The sequence below is a fragment of the Bipolaris sorokiniana genome (genome assembly GCF_000338995.1).
Source record: "Bipolaris sorokiniana ND90Pr unplaced genomic scaffold COCSAscaffold_7, whole genome shotgun sequence".
NCBI lineage: Eukaryota > Fungi > Ascomycota > Dothideomycetes > Pleosporales > Pleosporaceae > Bipolaris > Bipolaris sorokiniana.
In genome coordinates, this window is record NW_006911901.1 from 1,460,202 (window position 1) to 1,484,002 (window position 23,801).

The 23,801-nt window shown below is 51.1% G+C and overlaps 8 protein-coding genes across 8 annotated transcripts; 5 read left to right on the forward strand and 3 right to left on the reverse strand.

Moving 5' to 3' along the window:
• Window positions 1-285: 285 nt before the first annotated feature.
• On the forward strand, window positions 286-1,851 carry COCSADRAFT_90456 (uncharacterized protein; the record flags this gene model as incomplete). Its single annotated transcript, XM_007702058.1, has 1 exon — window positions 286-1,851. The coding sequence occupies one exon, from the start codon at window positions 286-288 to the stop codon at window positions 1,849-1,851; it is 1,566 nt and encodes a 521-aa protein (XP_007700248.1).
• COCSADRAFT_37056 (uncharacterized protein) lies at window positions 1,831-3,630 on the reverse strand. Its single transcript, XM_007701666.1, has 2 exons — window positions 3,368-3,630; window positions 1,831-3,319 (listed from the first exon to the last, which is right to left on the reverse strand). The coding sequence occupies exons 1-2, from the start codon at window positions 3,491-3,493 to the stop codon at window positions 2,141-2,143; spliced, it is 1,305 nt and encodes a 434-aa protein (XP_007699856.1). The 5' UTR covers window positions 3,494-3,630; the 3' UTR covers window positions 1,831-2,140.
• A 317-nt stretch (window positions 3,631-3,947) lies between these two features.
• COCSADRAFT_357471 (uncharacterized protein) lies at window positions 3,948-5,583 on the forward strand (the record flags this gene model as incomplete). Its single annotated transcript, XM_007702059.1, has 5 exons — window positions 3,948-4,054; window positions 4,100-4,127; window positions 4,520-4,639; window positions 4,686-4,773; window positions 4,809-5,583. 5 exons carry the CDS (start codon window positions 3,948-3,950, stop codon window positions 5,240-5,242), a joined length of 777 nt encoding a protein of 258 aa, XP_007700249.1. The 3' UTR covers window positions 5,243-5,583.
• On the forward strand, window positions 5,584-8,020 carry COCSADRAFT_325690 (uncharacterized protein). Its single transcript, XM_007702060.1, has 2 exons — window positions 5,584-5,986; window positions 6,041-8,020. The coding sequence occupies exons 1-2, from the start codon at window positions 5,921-5,923 to the stop codon at window positions 7,928-7,930; spliced, it is 1,956 nt and encodes a 651-aa protein (XP_007700250.1). The 5' UTR covers window positions 5,584-5,920; the 3' UTR covers window positions 7,931-8,020.
• A 659-nt stretch (window positions 8,021-8,679) lies between these two features.
• Window positions 8,680-8,865, reverse strand: COCSADRAFT_357473 (uncharacterized protein; the record flags this gene model as incomplete). Its single annotated transcript, XM_007702061.1, has 1 exon — window positions 8,680-8,865. A coding segment is annotated over one exon (186 nt), but the record flags the coding sequence as incomplete, so codon positions are not given.
• Window positions 8,866-14,490: 5,625 nt separating this feature from the next.
• On the forward strand, window positions 14,491-16,215 carry COCSADRAFT_37061 (uncharacterized protein). The gene is made up of 2 exons (XM_007701667.1): window positions 14,491-14,858; window positions 14,910-16,215. The coding sequence occupies exons 1-2, from the start codon at window positions 14,755-14,757 to the stop codon at window positions 15,892-15,894; spliced, it is 1,089 nt and encodes a 362-aa protein (XP_007699857.1). The 5' UTR covers window positions 14,491-14,754; the 3' UTR covers window positions 15,895-16,215.
• Window positions 16,216-17,874: 1,659 nt separating this feature from the next.
• On the reverse strand, window positions 17,875-20,585 carry COCSADRAFT_325751 (uncharacterized protein). Its single transcript, XM_007702062.1, has 5 exons — window positions 20,122-20,585; window positions 19,952-20,061; window positions 19,546-19,896; window positions 18,667-19,490; window positions 17,875-18,613 (listed from the first exon to the last, which is right to left on the reverse strand). Exons 1-5 carry the CDS (start codon window positions 20,360-20,362, stop codon window positions 18,112-18,114), a joined length of 2,028 nt encoding a protein of 675 aa, XP_007700252.1. The 5' UTR covers window positions 20,363-20,585; the 3' UTR covers window positions 17,875-18,111.
• A 1,338-nt stretch (window positions 20,586-21,923) lies between these two features.
• COCSADRAFT_199863 (uncharacterized protein) lies at window positions 21,924-23,582 on the forward strand. The gene is made up of 2 exons (XM_007702063.1): window positions 21,924-22,131; window positions 22,189-23,582. The coding sequence occupies exons 1-2, from the start codon at window positions 22,080-22,082 to the stop codon at window positions 23,514-23,516; spliced, it is 1,380 nt and encodes a 459-aa protein (XP_007700253.1). The 5' UTR covers window positions 21,924-22,079; the 3' UTR covers window positions 23,517-23,582.
• Window positions 23,583-23,801: the final 219 nt, after the last annotated feature.

Genomic DNA, 23,801 nt, shown 5'->3' on the forward strand with positions numbered 1-23,801 from the left:
GGCTGAGACTTGCTGACATAGTTCAGCCCCCCCATAGGCGTGTGTGTGTGTCTGCCTGTCAGCTGAAAGGACGGGGAGGGGGGATCGAGGGTTCAAGGACACCAAGACTGAGGGAAGAGACAAAAGGTTGACGTGGTGCTTATTTTCTTACCTTCTTCTTCATCTACATCGTCGTCGCCATCAGAAAGAGAAGATATCTAGGAGACTATCGCAACGCCATCCAGAAAAAAAACCCAGATTTTACCAACATAAAGCACTGTATTATCGGCTTCATACTCGACAACCATGGACTCAGCAACCTCCCATCGGCCGCCCAAACGCCTCGCCGTCTTCTGTGACGGCACATGGGTCGGCCGCGAGACAGCCGTCGACGACGCACCACCAAGCAACATCCGGCAGCTCGCCAACATGGTCGGCACCGTCAAGTACAAAACCGACGACAAAGCCGCCGCAACCGTGCACCCCATCCAACCGCACAAAAACAAGAACCTCTCTGAGACTTCTTCTGCCTCCGCCCCGGATGCCATCATCGCAGGTTACCAAGAAGGCGTGGGCCTGAACAAGAACTTCATGCAGTACATCTGGGACGGCGCCACCGCCTCCTCCATCAGCGAAGAATGCATCGCCGTGTACAAATTCATCGTGGAAAACTACACCGACGAGCACGAAATCTGGTTGTTCGGATTCAGTCGCGGCGCGTTTACTGTGCGCTGCGTCGCGGGCATGATTAACAACTGCGGCATCATCAAGCGGCGCGCCGACTACACCGACGAAGAGGTGTCGCGCCTGTGCTACGAAATATTCCGCACGTATCGCTCTAGTTTGCCGGTTGATGCGCCTAAAAGCGAGGAATGTCAGCGCTGGAAGGGGCTGGAAGATAGAGTGTGGCAGGTTAAACGCCCGATTCGCTTCATGGGGGTTATAGATACGGTGGGTGCGCTGGGGATTCCGCGACTAAGCGCGGGCGTAGGGTTCGATTGGAGTCCATTTGAGTTTTTCGATATGAGCATCTCGAGCGTGGTGCAGCATTGCTATCACGCGCCGTGCTTGCACGATAGGCTGTGGATCTTCCAGCCGTGTCTTGTGTCTGCGAGCGAGGAGACGGCGGCGGATGAGAAAGAGGCGAGGGCTAGTATAACGCAGAAATGGTTTCCGGGGACCCATTACGATGTCGGTCGTATGACGTTTCGGTTTGTGCGGCAGAGCCCGACGAACTGGATTGAGGAGGCGTTGGGGTGGCTTCCTAACTTGCTGTCGCGTACAATTTATCCGAATCAAGTGCTCAGCGATGCGGTATTGCGGTGGATGGTGGAAAGTGTACATGCTGTGGATGAGCGTTCAGAAACACCCATTATGCCTGGCGCGCAAGAATGGATACAGCATCTCGGAGAGAGGCTGGGTGAAGCCGCACTATCAGCTTCATCAACGGAAGATCAACACCTAAGAACTGGCAGTGGAGACATCTACGGCGACGTGCTAGCCTACGCACCCGGCGGCGTCGTGATTAGCTCGGTGCAAAAGACCTCGCGCTCCATCACCTCCCTCCTCAATGGTGTCTTGCCGCGGCTTGGTGACAACATCCAGAGCGTGCTGGGTGTCAAAACACTCATCGGTATCCTGACAAACACTGCCGATCGCCGTATCCCGGGTACGCAAGCAGAAATATACCCGTACACAGAGCCAGAGAAGGTGATGGTCAAGGGAAGCGAAGTTGTTTTCACAGTAGAAGAGCTGGCGCGAATGAAGGAGGTAAATGACGTGGGGCAAGTCAGATATCCCAGTCAGTGTTTCCATTCGTTTTTGCTTTGGAAAGAGGTGTTTGGGAAAAAGGTAACTTCATGTGGACACTGAGTCTGGTTTCTTCACGTGAGCGAACAAATTGTCAACAAACAGTCAATTATCACTGCTTCAGTACTGGAGTTGGACTCATCAGCCTTTCTTGTTCATTTCAAATGCACCTTCGTTGGCAAATGCCTTCTTATCGATGACTTGGTCCCTGGAGAAATGTGCATTAGGTTCATTGTACTTCTATTGAGTAGTATGTCCATATCTAAATCCAGAGTCTACTATATTAAAACGAAAAAAAAATGACCATATCGCTCACGACAATTCTAAATGTTGTACACAAGAAGCAAGAAACTTACTTCTTGCCACGTCCGCCAAAGCCCCATCGGATCTGGTTCGCCCAGCGCATCTCTACACCAAGATCGTCTGCGCACTGCCACACGAAGCCAGGATTCTTTTGGAACATGCGGCCGATGAATGCAATGTCGAGGTTGTCATTCTCAAGGTAGCCGTTTGCCTGCTTGCCGTCGGTGATGCTACCAACGGTTCCAACAGCCATCTTGTCGCCAACCTTGTCTTTAACAGCCTTGGCGAATGGCTCTTGGTATCCGGGTCCACCATGGATGTGCTGCTTCTCGTGGAGCCCACCAGATGAGACGTCGAGCAGGTCAACACCCCTTTCGGCTAGTATCTCGGCAAGGCGGACGGTCTGGTCAACAGTCCAGCCTTCGATACCGGCTTCGTCAAGCCAATCGGTCGCGCTGATGCGGAGCACAAGCGGCATGCTCTCCGGGATGGTCTTGCGAGTGAGGTCTACTAGCTCAAGGGTCAGGCGGGTGCGGTTCTCGAACGAGCCACCGTATTCGTCGGTACGCTGGTTGGATGCGGGAGAAAGGAAAGAGTGCAACAGGTAGCCGTGCGCATTGTGAATCTCAATGGTATCGAAGCCAATCTTGATCGCGCGCTTGACAGCGTCAACGAAAGCCTGCTTGAATGTTTCGATATCCTGTTTGGTCATCTCCTTGGGGGTGCAGTGCTTGTCGTTGAATGCGATGGCTGATGGCCCATAGACATTATCCGGCCAGCCGTTCATCTCCTTGGTAGCAATGTCACCCTTGCTCAGCCATGGCGCCACTGTGCTAGCCTTGCGTCCCGCATGACCGAGTTGGATACCGATTTTCTGGCCCTGGGAGTGCGCAAACTCGACAATTTTGCGGAGAGGCTCCATTTGCGAATCCTTCCATAGACCACTGTCCTCGGGCGTGATACGGCCCTCTGGAACGACAGCGGTTGCCTCTACAAATGTGAGCCCTGGGCCACGCTGGATGATGCCACCCAAGTGTGTAAGATGCCAATTGGTGTGGTGCCCGTCTTCGGCCGAATACTGGCAGAGAGGAGAAAGGGCGAGGCGGTTCTGGATCTTGAGACCGCGAAGCTTAAGGGGCTGGAAGAGCTTGGGGATCTTGGAACTGCCATCGAGCATGCCCAATGCAGTTCCAGCAGGGGGCTCTTGCTCAGGTGTAAAGTAAGAGATCTAGATGGGTTAGTAAGTTATGGAGACGTGAAGGGGAGCATCGCATACACCAGGGGCAGCCTTGTTTCTTAATTCATCTTGCTTGGCGACTTTGTCGCTGTTCTTATCCTCTGGCATGTCTTTGGCAACCGCGTGATGCGAGTGTGGCTTCGCAGTGTCAGGTTCGGCGCCCATGGTTGCAATTGACGATTGAGGTATTTGGGATATGAAGGTATTAGGGGATTGTAATGACTTGTTCTTCTGCTCAAGCCTGAGTTGTGCCGAGACTGAAGTTGCGGTCAATGCAGGTTTTATACTGCGTGATGTCTTGCTTGCCGTGTCTAGAAAATACTAGTATGACGTTTACTTACGGACACGCGCGGGGCATATGCCGGGCCCCGCTTTCCTTGTTGGGGTTGGTATGGTGTGGTTAGGGCATGTGGTGATTTGTAAGAAAGATGCCACCACTGTGTTGGCTAGAATATCGAACACGCATGTATTATTTATGATTACATGCTGCTGTATGTGGCAATGGACGTATCAGAGCCAGAGCCAGCACTCGATGGCGACATGAATTGGTTGAGCGGCAGATTGTACAAATGCTGACTGAGGGAGCAGGGAGCACGCCCGCAGTTGGCATGTTTACATAATGAGAGTTTTGGCTTTCTTGTGTGGTGGAATTGTCGATTCTGGAATTATTGATCTTGGAAGTGTATCTGCCTCATCGCAAAGGTTTACCAAAGCATGCATCGGAAGGTTAGTCAGCGATACTGTGTCGGCCTTGTACTAGACGTCATTCAGTGTCTGTGTGGTTTGGTGGGGCGAACCAGTAGGTGATTTGCGCGACTCAAATTCCGGGGGCTTGAGTGCGGCGACGAGGCCGACGTTGTCCGCTCCAAGCCTCTAGTGCCGCGATCGATACTGGGTGGCAGACTTCCATACTCAGTATACCAAGTCTTGCAGGACGCTGACTGCAGACTTGGCTGTCACAGGTCACGAGCGAACAATCCCGTCGGGTGGACTGAGAGTGTTTGAGCCTGAAGTTGAGCAAGGATAGGGATAGTTGGCAATGGCATTAATATGGCCACAGTCACGTTGTTGTCGTGCTTGGCCACAGCACGTTAGCAGGACGGTTAACAGTCGGGAATAACCAGAATTATGCACTGGAGGTTGACACATGACAGCAGCATGACGAGGCGTATCTCTATTAACATCGCACAGTCCAATGATGCGCGTCATGCGCGTTTCGTTTTGCCCGTAACTGGAGCGTCAGGGCTGAAGCGGCCGACGTTGCCGATGGACCCAGAGCATCGGCCCTTTATTGTGTATGAGGCAGAGTGGGTAAGACTGGCAATGGGGTTTTCCGTTTTTGCACGCGGGTATGCAGGCCTCAGACAAGGACTGTGGCACGAGGATAGGTGGTGAGGAACGGCCAACGCCTGGAGCCGCCTGTGCCACGGCGACGCCGAAGGGAAGTAGAGATGTGCACTTGTTGCATTGGGATTTGCAGGAAGCTTTGTCGACAGCGGGCGTGTATGGGCGAGAAAGAAACAACGGCGGCGCGAGGAGGACAGCGATAGGGTGGTAGGGTGGGAGGATAGATTAGCATTGGCACTCTACCCCACGCTGGGTGCGGCGCAGGAAATGAGGAACAGGCTAGCAACCTGCCTGATTGGGCCAAGTGAGGCACCCTCAAACATCAGCCTGTGTGGCGCCACCAATGAGAGCCCGCCAGCCCGCCAGCCCAGCACAGGGCCCAGCAGAGGACCAGCCGCTCGCGCAGGGCAGTGGATCAAAGACGCCCCGAGCATCCGCACGCGCTCTCTTACTGCCACTCGTGCCCATTACACCCTCGACGACAGCGACGACAGCAACGACAACGGCAGCCACACAAACGCTGCCGGGTGTATCTATAGACACTTGTACATAGACGCGGGCGCTTGACATTCACACTCTCTTGGTACCCCCATCGCCACTGCCCTCTCGGTGCACAATCGCACCTGCCGTTCCTTTAACGCCCGCAGTCAGCACCACCTCAGCAACAACCCGCGTGTTCACTGTGCCCGCACTCGCCTTCACTGCGGCGCAAAAAAAACTTCAACAATCCACCCTCGCAGCGACAATCGCTCCGCTCGCCCTTTTGGCTTTCCACGGGCAATCTCTCTCGGTCTCGGTTTCTCCGCCGTCACCGCTGTGCCCAAGCCTTGTGCCTCAAACGTGAGACGCTCCACCCAACACGCGTATTTTCTTATGCACACCACGCCCCCGTACCAACTGAACACCTACGCTTCTGGGAAACACTCCGTCCCCTGCAAATCCCCCAACCTCAGTCCTTCCCTCGCCCTACAAAACTATTCTGTTTACTGTCGCTTCCTCCCTCTGCTCGATTCGTGGTGAGCAGCAGGCCTGTTACCACCTTCGCGACCACCCTTTCTTTGTCTCTTCCTCCCCAATCCATGTCCTAGCCACACACGTCACTCCTTCGACAAAGCAGCTGGGCTGTAGGATACAATACCGTTGACCGGATACGTACAACCACTCCTTACATACATACATTCATACAAACATACATATATACATACATACCTCCTCGCCGCCTAATACTCAACGCCACCGCCGACTATGGGCTGCTGTGGAGATCGCGAAAAAGCCCTTACCGTGGCCGAAGAGCAAAAATGGACGCACCTTGTAAGCACTCCAGGTGACACAACCCGCCCTCATGCAATGTACTAATCCACCCAGACTCTGTCCGACTTCAAGTCTACTTCATGCCTCGCTCCCTTCTCCTACGTCTGGCTCTGGATCCTTGTTCTCGTCTCTTGCGCCGTCTACGCTGCTGACGCCTTCACTGCCATCAATCTTCTTGCCTTTGACAAGTGGACCAGCACCATCAAGCCCGCCGTTCCTTTTGAAATCGCAAAATGGATCTTTGCCATTACCATCATCATTTCCTACGTCTTTCTCCTATACCGCTGGATCAGGACCATGCGCGTCATGCGCACCGGAAGCGTCACTGAATGCTACCTCGAGCCTCTGGCCGCCATCTGGCAGAGTATGCGCCTAACATCCTCGGGTCAGGGTTGGCGCCGTTTCTTGGTTTTTGCAGAGTTGACCAAGAGTAAAAAGGGCGTCAACTACATTGCCCTCTTTGTCTACTTCCAGTTCAAAAGCGCCTTGCTTATCATCGTCGCCCAAGGTCCCCGTGTCGCCATCAATGCCATGACTCTGTACGCCGTCATGCAGGCTCAAATCATTCCCGGAGGCGACCATGCTGCAAAAGATAGATCCAACTTTGAGCAGTTCTTCGTCAACATCAAGACCATGATCGATACGGGCAATAGGCGAGAAACCGTCATCTATTTCGCCATGTTGTTCTCCTTGGTGATTTGGGTCATTGCTGCCCTGAGTTTGATTGTCGCCTGCCTTCTCTACATTTTCTTTCTGTGGCATTACATTCCCAAGGCTGACGGCAGTCTAACCAACTACTGTCGCCGCAAGGTTGAGACTCGTCTTGAGCGCATTGTTGGCAAGAAGATCAAGAAGGCAATCGAAAAGCAGAACCAGCAATTGAAGAAGCAAGAAGAAAGGGCCATCAAAAAGGGTCAGCTTGATGTATCCAAGTCACGACCAACTCTGCCCAATATTGGTGATGACGACGATGACACGTCTACTGTCTTCTCTCTGCAACGCTCCGACACGATGAGTACCAACACGACGCTTCCACCGTATGCTCCATATCCTCAGTCGCACACCAACAGCATGGTTTCAAACAATGGTCGAAACTTGATGATGAAGCCATCTCTGCCCACACTCGACGAACGTCCAAGCACGCTTGCGCGATCCGAATCACAATTTACCACATTTTCTACTAACAGCTATGGTTCCAATGCACCCATGTTGCCCCAAGCCGGTAATATGGGCAGAGCATCGCCAGCCCCCGGAATGGCGCCCCTCGATAACAACGGTAGTGACTATTTTGGTCAACAGCGCAACTTGCCCTATCCTTCCGACAGGCCTTTTACGCAAATGTCACAGGGCAGGGCGTCTCCAATGGCTCAACGGGGACATTTACCGCCAGTGGACACGAGCTTCAACAATACTCCATATGGTTCCGAGCCTCGACTGGTTTCTCCTCTTGCCAATGACGCACGATCATCGCAAGCTCAATCAAGCCGTCCATACCAGGGATTCAGTCCGTACAACAGCCGCGGTCCCGCCACAGGTCCCGAATACGAGCTATCGCCTGTTGAAAGCAACGCGACAGAGGAAATCTCCAGACATTACTACCCCGACCCAAATGACTACAATGACTACCAGCCACCACAAGTACCCAATGTTTTGAGGGCTGGCTCTCCTGCCCCCTCGCAGTTTGGCGGCCTGCCCGGCCAACTACGATCAAACACAGCACCTCCACGCCGGGACATGCCTGACCGTACTATGAATGGCTCGATGCCGCCACAGCGCAGTGCCACTGCTCCGATCCAGCAGCCAGGTTGGGTTCAAGGACCTCCCCCGCGCAGTTTCACTCCTTCCGGTCCCGCTCCTCAACGGCCCTACACTCCTTCCGGTCCCGCTCCGCAACGTCCTTACACCCCGTCAGGACCTCGTCCTCACGATAACTACAACTACTAAGCTATTTTCGGGTCAACATCTTGTTTATACGTAGCAAAGTCCGGTTTTTCCTACAGTTGATACCAATCACGCATTTCCATGGCGTTCACTTCTCTTTTCTGTTAGATACAGATCCTCCCCTTTTTCCAGCCAACTTTTTCACATTCATACACACCTGCCCATAACCTTTTGGGATACGATTATGACATCTCTCTCACTTCGGTGAGAAGGTCGTTCGTGACCTTCGTTTTATACATGTATATATGCTTCGAGATACCCCACCCAACCTCCCGCATGGCTGGCCTCGGACGTCCATTCGCTTTTTTCTTGTATGAAGTTACCATTTTTGATGGCTTGGAGAGACGACGGATACGTTTTTTTCTGAAGCTGCAAGCGCGCAACATGTTTAAATAGATTTGCAGCCACATGTATCAATAGCTATCTATCTTGATTTTCTCTCTTTGTGCGATTCGATGCTACTTTTGCTCTTGTTTGATCCACTTGTATGTTTATAACGTAGTTTACAAGCGAGTGAGCCATACAAGCGAGTGAGCCACCCTACCAACTTTGCGCACCTCTGTAGGCGTATAGCTCCACCATAATATAATTATTTTGCTATATATTAATATAATTAATTAAGTAGTACCTAGAGTATCTTTCTTACACGTACGCGCATTATGGCTAGTCTCTTTACACCTACTACAGCGCGCAAGAGCCTAGCAGCTGACACCTGATCGCTCTCCTTCTTGACGCTCTTCATAAGCAATCTGCTAATCAGCCTCGCGCTGAGCGAGTAGATCCTCTCCAGCTCCCTTTGTTAGCACTCCTTGCTTCTGTATCCGCTTCTTCTTACGCTGCCTACGCTTTATTACGGCTTCGTTCGCCTTCTCAAGGCTAGCTATCCGATCGCGCATTAGCTCAGCCGAGAGCATCATTACCTCAGCCCCCTTCTTAAGCTAATTAATTGCTGTAATAATTAAAGCTGGCGATAAGCCTTAATGCCGCTAAACGCGATCACGTATTAATGTTAATTAAGCTTTAAGCTCGCGTGTGTTGCTAGGCGTGCGAGCCTGCTAGAGAGCCTCTAGAGCAGCTGGTAGAGTAGGCGTACGGAGCTTTATATCAAGTCTTGATAGAACAGCATCTAGCTAGAGAGGAATAAGGCCTGCGCCGCGGAAGGCAGAGCAGATATTAGATGGCGTAAAGGATCGATCGAACGCTACCTTAAACGCTGGCAGAAACTCGAGCTTAGTGATATAGTTAATGTAATAGCGGATTAGGCTCTCCACCTCGCGGCTGTACGCGCGCTTTAACGGCGAGAAGCAGCCAACGTTAAGAGGCTAGAGTAGATAAGATAAGTAAGGCGGCATACAGAGCGTATATATATTATTCTCCTTGCAGAACTCTTAAAACTCTAGAGACTAGTAGCTCTTATAGCCGTTAAGAATAAGCAGGCGACGTATACTAATAACGCGAGTCTTCGTGTAGGCATTAAAGTGCTTTATCCATGCGACGCCTAGCTCGTTATTCGTCCAGCTATTATCGCTGACTGCAATCGCCTAGTCGCGTGGGATCTCTGCCTCCTCATACCAAGCAGATAGGTGGTACTTGCCAGCGAATACAAGGAACGGTAGGACTGACCAGCCAGCTGCGTTGATCGCTGCGATCAGCGTCACCCACTCACGATTACCTAGCTTAACTGCCTTTAGCCGGCCTCTCCTCTCTAACGCTGTAACGACAAGTTAAGTCGTAATCTTGCCTATTATAAAGCCAGCTTCGTCGAAGTTGTAGACGTCCTCGTCGCAGATGCTGTACTTAGCCTTTGTCTGCTCTACAAGCTCAAACCAGCTCTTAATTAGGACTAGATCTTCACATAGAGCTCTCTGCCTATCGTACGCTCGACTAAAACGCGTTATAAGACTGTCTGTACGCTTAACAAAGTTACGCGGCTAGTAGACGCCGACCTGGCCAGCGCCGCGCGCAGCCAGGAGTCTATCAGCTATATCGCGCACAGCTGCGTAGGTAGGCGAGAATCTACGTAGATCAAGATCAAGTATATGGCTAATAATCACCTCCTCTTCTAGCTTAGTAAGCTTCTTTGAGTTGGGCTGGCAATCGCGTCGGGCAGGCTTACCAGCGCGTCGGCGGTGGAGAGTAGCGCGAGAAACATTAAACGTAGCTGCAGCACGCCTTTTAGTTTAAACTTAACTTTTTTTAAGAGCTGATAGTGCAAGGTATATGTCAGCCTCACGAGGGACGTGTTAGGATAGATTTAGTGGAGTCATTGTATATTGTAACAAGAGAGGTGCGTAAAGTTAGTGGGGTGGCTCACTCGCTTGTATGGCTCACTCGCTTGTAAACTACGTTATGGATCTTAGCGCTACGTTATTATACCAGGCTTATTACATCAAGATTCAGTCATCTACTTCTTATGATGTGCATGGTTACCGCCCTGCATTCCCTCCTTGAACCAATACACCTGTCCTCTAACCGTCCACCTTGCAACATTCCAGTCCTCACCCTCCACATAACAGTTAGTTTCTCCCTCTCCTACATTCGTTCGCATTACTATCCTCGCCCACCACCATCCCAGCAAGTATAACCACATCAACCACACACAGTCACACGTTCTTATACTCACACCCCGAATCTCTTACCCACGAACCCTCTGCTCTCTACCCCTACCAACCATTCGCATACCCATCACCAATACTCGTACCACACACATGCCCATATCCTCGGCTAAATTCCCCATGTATGCCGTCTCGTTAGAAGAAAAAAGAGCAAGGGGAGAGTAACCTAGTCATCTTTTCATTTGCACACACACACATGCCCCTCCCTTGTAGACTGCTTATTATTTCGCTGACGTATAGTACGTGATGCTCGAGGTTAATACTTCTGTGAACAAGCAGGCCACTCTTGCCAATCGTCGGGAGAGAAAATATGTAAAAACGAGGATGATATCACTTTCATCGGCTTCAACATAATACTTTGACGTTGGTCTTCTGCAAGGGGAGGGAGGTGGGGGGTTTTTTTTTCATCTACTTATTCTATTATGCACTCTTGTTCGATGTCGATGTATCGCTCGATTGCAAGTCGAGGTATCTAAGTTAGGAAGAAAAAAAAGGGGGGTTTTTTTTAAGTGAGGGACGATGCTGAGGGGGGGGGGGGGGAAGGGGAAGACAAGGAAAGATAAAAAAAAGAAAGAGGCCGCGATAAGGAATCTGATTTCCGAGGTTCGCACTAATGGTCAGAAAGTTAGATATTTCCCTGTGTAGTGTGATGTGGATGCGGGGTTCAAGTCGAACAATGTAGTAGAATACCTACCCCCCTAAAAAATAATAATGATGAAATGAGTCCAGCACTGTTCTCACTGTAAACTAGTTAGTTGATGCGATTTGATAAAGGTCGTCGATGACATTTTGACACATCGATAGTGCACTTTTTCTTCCCACTGGTTAACTTTGGTAGATGTGAACTATGGTACGCTTTGCGCACGCCGGGAAAACGTAGATTGCAGCCAAGCCTCGATTTCCACGTGTCCGAGTTGGTAAATGCTTCCCTGACCCAGAGTTGCGTGCGCGCGCGATCGGGAATGTATGTATGGTTTCTTTGTTAGGGGGTTTGGGCCATGGGGCGGCACTTGGGCATGCGCAGCGGGGCGGTCGGGGGGGAAGGAATTTTAGTAACTAGTACCTTGAGATGATGGTTACGGAAAGTCTCCGGTGTATGTAAGTATATACTATGTACCATGCCGCGAGAGAATGCAGCGAAGTAAAGTCTCCGGAAGACGTGAGCGTTCTCGTACTCTAGCATCCGAGGAGTAGAGAAGCGCCTACATCCGCTCTAGTCCAGACACCATCATCCCCAGTAACGAATCGCGGTAGTGCAGCATCAAAAGTCGCAGTGTTGAACTACACAACAGCTGTGCAAAAGTCATATGCCAGTCCCCTTGTGTCATGAGCAAGAAAGATCGTCACCTACGGTCGTACGTTCTCCGTGGCTTCCGCAGCAACACATGCCAACGGACAACGCCACGAAACAAAACTACTGGCGTGTTTCACGCGCTGTATCAGGCATCGATACCTCTATTTTTTGGGATGAATCGGGGGCGCGGTTATTGAATGTGTCGCAATTCCCCCACACCACTGTGATTGCACACTTATGGGCTGATCGGCGAACCTGATCTTCAGGCTTCCTCCTCCCTCCCACCCGAAACATGTTTGATCGCCAGGCACTACCCGCACCAGCGCGTCGGCTCTGGCGATTGATGGCTATCGAGCCCGCTCATAAACGTTTTCTTCACTTTGTCAAAACAACTCTTGTGCAAACTGGAGTAAGTTGGCCAAACGAGGCGTCGTATCCCCTTTTGTCTTCGCCGTCTTGGTGGCTGACGATCTAGTCTTGGTTGTTCTTGGGGGCAATTTTGATTTTTGCACGGGAACGATTCTCGGGTTCGGCGTTGCTGAGTACAAGAAGCGGTTTCACTAAGCCACACCATTCTTTGTTATTAGGATCTGGCGTCGCGGAGCGCAGTGTTTCACGTGCTGTAATCATCTTGGTCTTTGTGTGAATTCGGCAGTAACTAGTAGAATCACAGTACGTAAGCTGGGGGGCAAATTCGCCCATACCCGAGTATCAAATGTCCTTTCCGCATGTGAGTGCCTGTGGCCGCTGTTCTTGCCTGGCTTCACCGGTGGAGCCATTTGCAAATACGTTGACTTGCTCCGTAATCCTGCTTGTCTTTTCACATGTTGTGGTGGCGTGAGAAAGAAACTTGCAGAAAGAATTCTCTCAGCGATCTCCAGTCAGTCAGCCAGTTGAGCAGACGAACTTGACAAGAATTGGCAGAGCGCTCCACCGGGACCATAAAATCCTGCACAAGCGAAATTACACGCAATCGTCTAGAACATGTTCGCTTGTCGGGAAGCGTACACCTGCTGACATCACACCGGTAAGGCTCCGAGTAGGTATCGATAAGATGGCGAAGCTGCATGAAGCTTGTTGAGAGCATCCACAAGGCGTTCTGCCCACTGCGTGATTGGTGTACCTTGAAAATCCAGCACAGTAGTATGCAGTTTGTATGCACGATGCGCCAATGAGAATCTGCTGCGAGAAAATTGTGGCCAGGTTCTATAGGAGACCTTGAACAACATGTTTGGGCTGGACAAGTGTTGTGGTAATATGTCGCGTCATGAATACGACGGGCTGTCAGCAGTAGCGGATAGGGCCGCATGCAATGGTTTTTTTAGTATGCTCTTTGACCATATGCGGTCGGTCAACCGAGCACAATAACCTTTGTGGTATACTCATAGCGCGGTGTGTCAATGCATGACCACTGCAGGTGATAAGTAGATGAAAACGAAACAAAGACCTCAGTGTCATCATCAAAGGTGGACAAACTGCGCCATTCAGGGCATGAGACGCACTCGTACATGTTGTAGCTCCTAGTTCCGTCTGCGTTCGAGGCAAGGTCACGGCTGAGGATTAGCAAACAACGGACAGAAATCCACCACGTCGCATCCACTGCTGCGCTGTTACGATGCCGACCGGTGGACAGCAGCCTTTGAGTTTTTCATCGTGCATACATATGCTGGCTAGCCCCAACATTGCGATAAAGACTCTATCATTCCGCTGGCCACATCGGGGCTCCACAAACGTTGCATCGGCCGCTTGCCTGTGAGTGGAGCAGCGGATGCTTGGGTACAGATGGGCTGAACTACAGCCGTGTAAAGGACGAATGGAAGAAGAGCGAGTGCAAACTGCTGCGTCACTATGCTGCACGACTATTACACAGGCTGACAGAGGCTTTTTTACCCGGCCAAGGAATGGTCGGGGCAGGACGGGGCTGTCGGACCATAGTGTATTGACGTGGTCGAGAGCATGTACCAAGGAGCATCCGGTCCACGTTAGTGACAGTGATAAGAGACGGTAGTAAGTACATGACGACGCTGGTGAGGCTAGACTGGATGAGGCAAAAAACACATGGCGTAGTGTGATGGCAACGCGGCCGGTGGAAGACGTTCTGGAATCCGCAAGGTCGTTTGCTCCACTTTGGTTCGCGGCGACAAGACAACACGCACACGCCTTTTCCAATCACAACATGCTGGTCCCACCCTGTGATGATCGTAATTGCGCGGCCTTGCCATGGTCGGAGAGCCGATAAAGTGGCGCCTGTGGCAGTGCGCTTTATTGTCGTAGTTGTTGTTGTTGTCGTCGTCGAGATGTCGAGACTTGTTGTCCGTGGCGACAAGAGCAGCTCGGTCGCTATACCACACGGCTGCTTGGGTGCCGCCAAGGGTATAATAAATGGGGGGAAGAAGGGGGATGCTTCAATTCGCGATTCAGCAGTAGCCGGCCAAGGTGTCGAGCCAGGGCGCGCCAACTGTGCCTGAGCCAGGCACACCAATCACAGCAGGGCGCGAAGCGATGGGGCCGCGCTGTCAGGGGTCGCATGTCCGGTGCAATTGGCCCCATGCAAATTAGCGACGGGGATGGTTGGCGGCACGCTAACCTGTCAAGGTCAGCCAGGAGATGAGATGGAGCAGTCCGGCTGGTGCTGCGTCTGGCCGCTTGCGTCCCTTTTCCTCCTCTTCACCGCAACATATAACATACCCACGGTCCCTCTTTTCCTGTTAGCCACATTCGCGCGTTCACTCATTCACGCCCGTCTTGGTCTTGCCTGCTTGCTTCCTTGCCTGCACGCTCAGTCATTCCTTTGCTAATCTTACTGCAATCCTTTATCGCTCCATCAGCACGCTCCGACACGCCGTTGAACGCCGTTACGACCTGTCTGCTCTATCAATACTCGCCTGTCGCATCATTACTCACAAACCTGTTGCAAAATGCGTTACTCTTCTGCTTTGGTGTTGAGCACCATTGTTGTTGGTCAAGCTGCCGCTGCCAACCTCCACAACCGTCACGCCAGCTTCCATGCTCGCCGTCAAGCGTGAGTAATACCGGCAAAGCTCACATATCAGCCGTTTCTAATTGTGCGTAGTGAGGCCAAGCGTTCCGCTGATACTAGCAACGTCGATTGGAGCAAGGTCGCCTACGACCTGAACGATGTCGACTGGGACAAGGTCTTCGCAACTCCTTCTCCTACCCCAGCTCCCAAGCCAGCAGAGCCTGTTGCTGAGGCCAAGCAAGTCGAGGCTGCCGCAGCCCCTACCTACCCCTCGCCCTCCGCTCCCGCTGAGGAGAAGAAGCCCGTCGAGGACAAGAAGCCTGTTGAGGATAAGAAGCCCGTCGAGGACAAGCCCGCTCCCACTCCTACCCCCACCCCGGCTCCCACCGACGAGAAGAAGGACCCACTCGGCGATCTCCTCGACAATGTAGGCGACTCCATCAACGACATTGTCGGTGATGCCTTGAACGGACTCCAGTCTCTGATCACCACCATCGGCGCAAAGACCGGAAAGAACCCCAAGAGCAACCAGAACGGTATCTGGCTCGGCAAGGACAGCAAGTGGAGGACCCAGTTCACCAACGACAACAACAAGGATGCTGTCCTCTTCTGCTGGAGGTCCAACGACTTCAAGAACATGTGCATCAACGAGATGCAGCCCGAGATCTCCGTTGGTCTCAAGTCTGGCGAGTCCGTCGACATTTCCTTTGAGGAGAACGCCTCCGCTGCTTGCGCACCTGTCTTTCCTGACACCAAGCTGGCCATGTTCGGTGGTGTTGACAACACATGGTTCGAGGTCACCTTCGGCCCAACTGGTGCTTTCGATGTTTCTCGCAACATCAACATGAACGGTAGCAAAATCTCTGCTAAGGGCTCTAAGTGCACATCAGACATGGACACTTGCGTCTACAAGTGCAAGAACGGCATGACCACTTGCGAGAAGGGTACCGACTACGACCTCTTCAACTGCGACTCTGGCAACGGTGGTGGCGGTGGCTACGACCCAATCATGGCTGGTACCGGTGGCGGTTGCGCCATGGGCCAGAGCGGCGAAGTCATCAGGGTTGTCCTTTCATAAGCCGTGTCAACCCGAACTTTGCGGCGTTGGCCATCTCTTCATGTTGGTTTGCATATTCCTCTTCGCCATATTCCCCCTTGTTCCTTGCTACTTGGACACCACTCGTCACACAAGCAATCTTTTAGACACGGTTGTTTGGCGAGATATCCTATTCGCAGTTTTGGGTACTGGTAGCCTGTCCATTTACGCTTCCAGTTCAGGCTCTCAGTGGTCCATGTCTATTTAGTAAATGTTTATTGTTAGTCTTCCAATCCTATAAAACTTCCAAAAAAAGAATCAACTTGCCTATCTTTTCATGCGTGATGCGATTCACAATCAGCGCCGCCATTTGTTTCGGCTAGTAAGCGCCTGAGGCATGCACTGCCGTCCCCAACCCAACCGGCGACGCGAATCCCCTTGTCCATAGCCGCTCCTAATTTACCCACGGAGCAGGCAATCGTGCCGATGGAGGACTCATTGCGATTCCAAGATCCCAACAAGCCAACTTCCCCATTTCGGCCCACAGACCATAGCGAACAAAAGATAAAGGTAGGGGTACCCCGTAATAAGTCGTTCGCTCAGCTAAGCGATCGCGTTATTCCTCGTACCGTCGTTTCATCGCAACGTATACGATGACGGTCCGACAAGGGGGTCGCCTATAGCCGTTAAACAAAAAACTTATGAACAACGGTTAGAGAAAACGAGCTGACGAAGCGCAACGCAACCAAAGAACCCAGCGATCGAGAGAGAGAGAGAGGGAGCATTACGCGTAATCGTATCTATCCCCTTACGGCAGGCACACCAGCATAGCCATGCCTAGCCAATAGACTAGAATTTGTGGGGTCATGTTCGGACATTGGAGCGAAAGCAGCGGCAGTGTGGGTTCCAGTCAATAAGAAAAGGTGATGACGACGATAGGAGCTGGGGAAGGGAGGTAAACTAGCACAGAGAACCGGGGGGGGGGAAAGGCTCGCAACCTGGTTCTGCTAGTACTGAGTATTTTGTGCACAGATAGAACAAGTTCGAGCATACGAAATGACGGAAGGTGCAGTTTCGGCCGCGCAACCTGACTGGATGGCGCCGAAGCCCGATGCAGCGACTGGAAGGTCTAAGCAGCATCTATGTGTGAGGACACAACGGTTGATAACAACAATAATAGTAGTGTTAAGTAAACACATGATAGGGGTGCAGCGGATAACACTGGATTATGTCGATGCCTCGTCTTATAGTAGCTAGTGGAAACCAGGCAGAGAGCATTGCATCATGTGACATCGCAGTATGTAGGCAAGGCTTTTTTGATCTGTATCCTGCATTTTTCTTCAATACGATTCACGTGGCTTGCATCGCTCAAAATGCGTAGTAGTACCAATGATACGTAGTAGCCCAACCTGAGCGGTCACCCACACAAGACTACTACGGGTGACGATTACTTACTACTACACCCCAAAGGTCGGGGTTCAAAACCACTACAAGATAATCCAAATATCATAAAACTATAAATATGAGAATTGAAGACGCTTAGTACTATGTAAGGTAGTAGAAAAGTTCTAGCCACCCCAGCTACACCAGATGCCCGTTGATCTAACTGCACCATATGTCCACTGATCCGGCTGTACAAACTGCCTATATGCTTATTGATCCGGCTAAGCTAGCTAAAGCAGTGGAAATGCGGACATGCGGACATGTGGACATGTGGTGCAGCCAGATCAGTGGGTATATAGTGCAGCCAGCTCAGCCAGATTGATAGGCATCTGGTGCAGTTAGACCAGCAAGACCAGCCAAATCAGTAGGTTTCTAGAGTAGCTGGAGTAGCTAGAATCATTCTACTACCTTCCATAGTAATGACAATATTAGGTTTAGTAGGTTTAGACTCTAATTTTTGAAATTTCAGTCTTGGTTTTACTAGTGGTTTTGAATTTTGATCTAAAGGGCGTAATCGTCACCTGTGCAAGACCCTCGGCAAGGAGAATCGACATCACGATGAAGGACAAACTTCAGTATGCATCACCAAAACATATCAATTCGTGGCAAGATTATGCTCATAAATGCTTCATTCCAGAAAACACTACTATAGTTCAAGCAATACTCCGCATGTACCATGAGCTGTATCTAAACAATCTCTGATGCGAAATGCCCCTTCTGTACTCATACATTTGCTCACGAACTACATCTGTCTAGTTCGCATATGTAACTAAACTCAGGATATAAGATGCAACTTTCAACGCCAGATCTGGCCCTCTACAACTCATCGTGGTCGTTGGGGACATCGTCATCACCAGCGCTACCTGAAGAACCGTAGAGCTTGGAGGTGATGGGGTAGGCGACGTCGGAAAGCTTCTGGAACTGCTCGTCGAAGTCCTCAGCGGCAGCCTCACCAGCGTTGCTCTCGAGCCAGTCTTGGGTCTCCTTGACGGCCTCGAGGAGAGACTCCTTGTCATCGTCCTCGATCTTGCCACCAAGACCCTCCTCGTCGTTGACCTGGTTCTTGAGGCTGTAGGCGTAGTTCTCGAGCTTGTTGCGGGCCTCGATGCGCTCGCGGGTAGCCTTGTCCTCCTCGGCGTATTTCTCGGCCTCCTCAACCATACGGTCAATCTCCTCCTTACTGAGACGGCCCTTGTCGTTGGTGATGGTGATGCTCTCACCCTTTCCAGTGCCCTTGTCAACAGCGCCGACCTTGAGGATACCGTTAGAGTCGAGCTCGAAAGTGACCTCAATTTGGGGAACACCACGAGGCGCAGGGCTATGAAATGTTAGTTGACGTTCCTCCACATTGAATCTGGATTGAAAACTTACGGAATGTTGGTGAGCTCGAACTTTCCGAGCTGATTGTTGTCCTTCGTCATACTGCGCTCGCCTTCGAATACCTGGATCAAGACGACGGGCTGGTTGTCCGCGGCCGTGGAGAAGATCTGGCTCTTCTTGGTAGGGATGGTGGTACCACGCTTGATTAAGGTGGTCATGACACCGCCAGTGGTCTCGATACCGAGGGTAAGAGGGTTGACATCCATGAGAATGACACCGCTGGTGCGGTCCTCACCAGAGAGAACACCACCCTGGACGGCGGCACCGTAAGCGACAGCCTCGTCGGGGTTGACATCCTTGCGAGCCTTCTTTCCGAAGAACTCCTCAAGCATGGCCTGAACCTTAGGGATACGGGTAGAACCACCGACAAGGACAATGTCGTCAATGTCGCTCTTCTTCATCTTGGCGTCCTTGAGAACCTGCTCAACAGGCTTGAGAGTCTTCTTGAAAAGGTCGTTGTTAAGCTCCTCGAACTTGGCGCGGGTAAGAGTCTCAGAGAAGTCCTTGCCCTTGAAGAAGGACTCGATCTCGATCTTGGTGGACTTCTGGGAAGAGAGAGTGCGCTTGGCCTTCTCAACCTCACGCTTGAGCTTACCCATGGTCTTAGCGTCCTTGGTGATGTCGACGTTGTTCTCCTTGTTGTACTTCTTGGCGAAGTAGCTGATGACACGGTTATCGAAGTCTTCACCACCAAGATGAGTATCACCAGCAGTAGCCTGGACCTCGAAAACGCCCTCCTCGATGGTGAGGATAGAGACATCGAAAGTACCACCACCAAGATCGTAGACGAGAACCTGGCGTTCACCTTGGTCGGTCTGCGAAAGCGAGTTAGTTTAGTCCTTGGAGTAGCAGATTACTATTGCATCTTACCTTGTCAAGACCGTAGGCGAGAGCGGCGGCGGTGGGCTCGTTGACCACACGGAGAACATTGAGACCGGCAATAGTACCAGCGTCTTTGGTGGCGGCACGCTGGGCGTCGTTGAAGTAGGCGGGGACAGTGACAACGGCGTTCTTGACAGGCTCACCGAGGTAGCTCTCAGCAACCTCCTTCATCTTACCGAGAACCATGGCGGAGACCTCCTCGGGGGTGAAGGTCTTCTCCTCGCCGTGAACCTCGACACCGACGCGGGGCTGGCCATTCTTGTTGATAACCTTGAAGGGGAAGTGCTTGATGTCGTTCTGGACAGACTTGTCGGTAAACTTTTGACCAATGAGACGTTTCTACTCTCCAATTAGTATAACGTGTTTCGAATAGCGGGGTATGGGGAATGCGTACGATATCGAAGATGGTTCGGTGGGGATTGGAGGCGAACTGGTTCTTGGCGGCGTCTCCGACAAGGCGCTCCTCATCTGTGAAGGCGACCCAAGAGGGAGTGATACGGTTACCTGTAGAGGGAATTGGTTAGTTGGAAGCATCTACGAGCAATTGGTAGTGGTGGGGCTTACCCTGGTCGTTGGCGATGATTTCAACTTGACCGTTCTTCATGACACCAACGCAAGAGTACGTGGTTCCCAAATCGATACCAATAACGGGGCCAGAGACGGCATTGCCGTCATCCTTTGCGGATTCATTGTCCTTGGCGTGTGCTGTCTTAGCCAGCATTAGACCGCCGACGAGGACGAGGAGAAGGTAGAAGGCAATGGACCATGTCGAGCGCCTGCTCGCATTCCGTGAGCTACGCGCCATTGTGGATGTGTGTGTAGTAAGATCTCTCGGAGATTATATGTGGCCTTGAGTGCCAGAAGCAAGTGCGGGCGTAACTCTTTTCGAGTTCGCGATGTGGTGGAGTAGACAAAGCTCTCCGGGTATCGTAAAGAATGGAAACCAAAGGCAAGTTGGAATTGATCCTAAGGTGAGTGAAGGGAGAAGGAGAAGAGCGGTGGAGGGCTGCTGTTATATGCACGCCCAGTCGTGGAAGTATTTAGAAAGAACACCTTGCGATCTCGAAATACTAGCTCCGAAAGCGGACTAGCGCGTACACTGGACCATGGCGCTTTTGCCCCAGTCACCCGCTACAGCCTCAATTTCATCCGTGTTTAATGCAACCTGTTACATGACACGTGTAATTTAGCGACAATGGCTTTCTGTGTAGCCTTGTTGACATTGTGATTTTGTAGTCTATGTGTGGTTGTGCACCCACGAGCAACTTGAAGCGCATTGGAATGGGCAAGTAACAGCTGCAGTGGTCCTACCGCCGGTCGTTATCTAGTGGCCGATACCCCTCCATCTAAGCGAATGCAAATGCACTCAAGTCCTCTGGCGATTCTCGACATGCTTTCTTCTTTGATGAAGCGGTGGACCAGATCGCGGGTGCCTAATATCGACTCATACATTACAAACACGTCGAAATTTCCGGCTTGTCCATCGGTGATTACCCAGACTTTCTGTGGCGGCCAGCTCCAGGTGTCCTTTTACTCTAAATGTGGGGGTGCTTCCAAAACAGCTAAGCCGAAATTGACACTCGACCATCTACCAATAAACAGTCACCACATTGAAGGCTCCATACTCTTCTCTACCTAAATGCAACGTTTCCCCAATGCTAACGCCTAATTGCCACCTATGCGCATTGTCTAATCATTCTAAGTGCTGCTGCCTATAGAGAGGCGCACGGCATTCCTTCCGGACACTTTGGCACCCGTTCCTGATATCGTACCATTAATAAATTCCTGTTTTGATTGCTTCAACGTGTTAATATGCGCCATGCAATTCAGGTTGTCGCGCGCCACTATTGTGTTCAAGATTCTGCACGAAAGCAGTTTGTGAATATGGTATACTTGTCAACTACTACGAATTGGCCACCCACAAATGGAGACCACCATTCTGGAAGTATCTCGACTAGTCCACGCACTTCACAGCCTCAAATTCACGATACAATAACCTCTTTCATGTTACATGTCCACGCGACGCTGGCAGAGAATAGCAACTTTATCTCGCTGCACGGCGCAATCTTGTCACGCTGACGCGCCGAACCCGGCATCTTCCCTGCTAAGATCGTCAACTCTATTCCAATTATAATGTATCACTGCTGTCACAGGATGCTGTTTGTTGATTATCACGTGCTGAATCCACGCTTCTACAGTACGCACTACTACCAGATTCTCCACGAACGACGACCAGTAACACAGTAAGCGGTCAAATACTGCGTTCTGATTGGACGATGCCCTGTCACTACGTCATAGACTCACGCGTCGTTGCCAAACCCGGCTCTGACACTTCTGACACTGAACTTACTTGGAATCAAGTGCGACAACACTCATTTCTGTATATAGCACAACTCAAAAGATGTATCCCATTATCTGTCTTGGGATACATAAATGCTGTCTTGGCTCGCTTCCGTAACAGTCCTCTTTAAGCATTCTGCTAACGTGTCATTGGATACATAGACTAAAAGCACCTTGGCAACATGTCTGACAAGGTTGTGGACCCTGCGGCAAGAGACAAATATCTCCTTCAAGGTACTCACACACACACAAAAAAGCCTCCATCGCCTCGAGGTGCCTAACCGTACTCAGTAACTGCTGGCCCATCCTACAACCCTTCGGAGCATGAACAAGTAGCCGTAAACGGTGCAGACCCAACCTATATCGAAAGCGACCTCTTATCCGCTTGGATACGCGTTCGTATAAAGGACTACCATGGCTTACCTCGCGGTTCGCCAGCTTCATCGTCGTACTTCGACCACCCACAACATACCTCGGATCGCTATTCCATCGCCTACTCTTTCGTTCCCAAACAAAACATGTCTGGCTCCGACTTGGTTATGGGATTTGACTACGGCCACTCAATCAGGCATCAATTGCCTCCTGGTTTCAAGTATGCGATGAAAATTGCAACTAGCTTGCTTGATCCGGGCCTGTATTCTGATCCCTACTCCGACCAACCGTACCTGTACGGTCCAGCGCTATCAAGTTTCTTCGCTTTCCAGATCGGCGAAAAGACCAGCGTCATGTCTCCGTCTGACCAACTCTCCCGGCTAGAGCAAGATTCAGCTAATGTCATTGAAGAAGGCGCTTATGGAAGTGGTGTTGAGATACGCAAGATACTGAATATGCCTCCTAAATGGAAGAAGAGGCGGAAATTCTTTCTCGATGCAAAGGCTCTGGCAGATTTCACATTTGAAAAGGACAGGATGTATCATGCAGATTTCTTCAATCCGCACCTGGATTTTGCGAATTTCGCCTTGAGGTTACCAGGTTTCTCCATCAGTGTCGCACGGTACGTGGATGAGAAGACGCATCATCTAAGATATGTCTTGAAAAATCGCAAGACGGAAGAAGCGTTGCTAGTCGTGATTTTCAGACTACTGTATGGGAAGGAGTTGGAGGCTACACTGGAACAGGAGAAGAACAATGGCAATGTGGCAGCTGCGCCTGAGACGACCACCACCCAGTCAGGAGAAAACAGTACAGATCATGATGGGCAGATCAAGGTCTCCCCTGTCGAGGAAGCTGAAAGAACGACTTCGCAATCCCCACCAGCAACGACGGAACACAACGTGGCCAAACTAGAGCGACCGGAGCCTATGGCGACGGAATCTTCGGCAACAGATTCTGAGCATGACGATAGAAATGGCCAAGGCTATATTGGCCAAGCATCGACCGCGATATCAAGCTTAACGAGCTCAGTGGTCGCGGTATATGCGGCACTAGGTTTTAAATACTCGTCTTCCTCGGCCTCTGATTCTGAGGCATCAAACAGGAGTCGTTCGCCACAGCCTTCAGATCAATCCATGGAAGCAAGGATCGACGATATGGACAATGAGACTGTGGAGAAGTTCCTGCGGGATCAGACTAGCAATGTTCGAGATGCTCCAAGGGCCAGTCATAGCCAGGATGAGTAGACCGTGTATTCTCTCTTTCCTGCAATAGACACAATTAACGTTTGGCGTTTTCTCATCAGACCATTGGCATGGTATTCTCTTCGTCTTGAATGTGCTCAGCATACTTATATGTTGGCGATACGACCAAAGATGACAAATCCAAGCAATGCGGGGACGGCAAGCTTGCCCCATGAAAACAACGGGGATGCCACCCGTTTAAACTTTCTTACACTACAGTATTAGGATCATTGTTCAACACCTGTCAGTCTCAACATTGCGCCTCAACAACTATGTTTCCTTTACGCA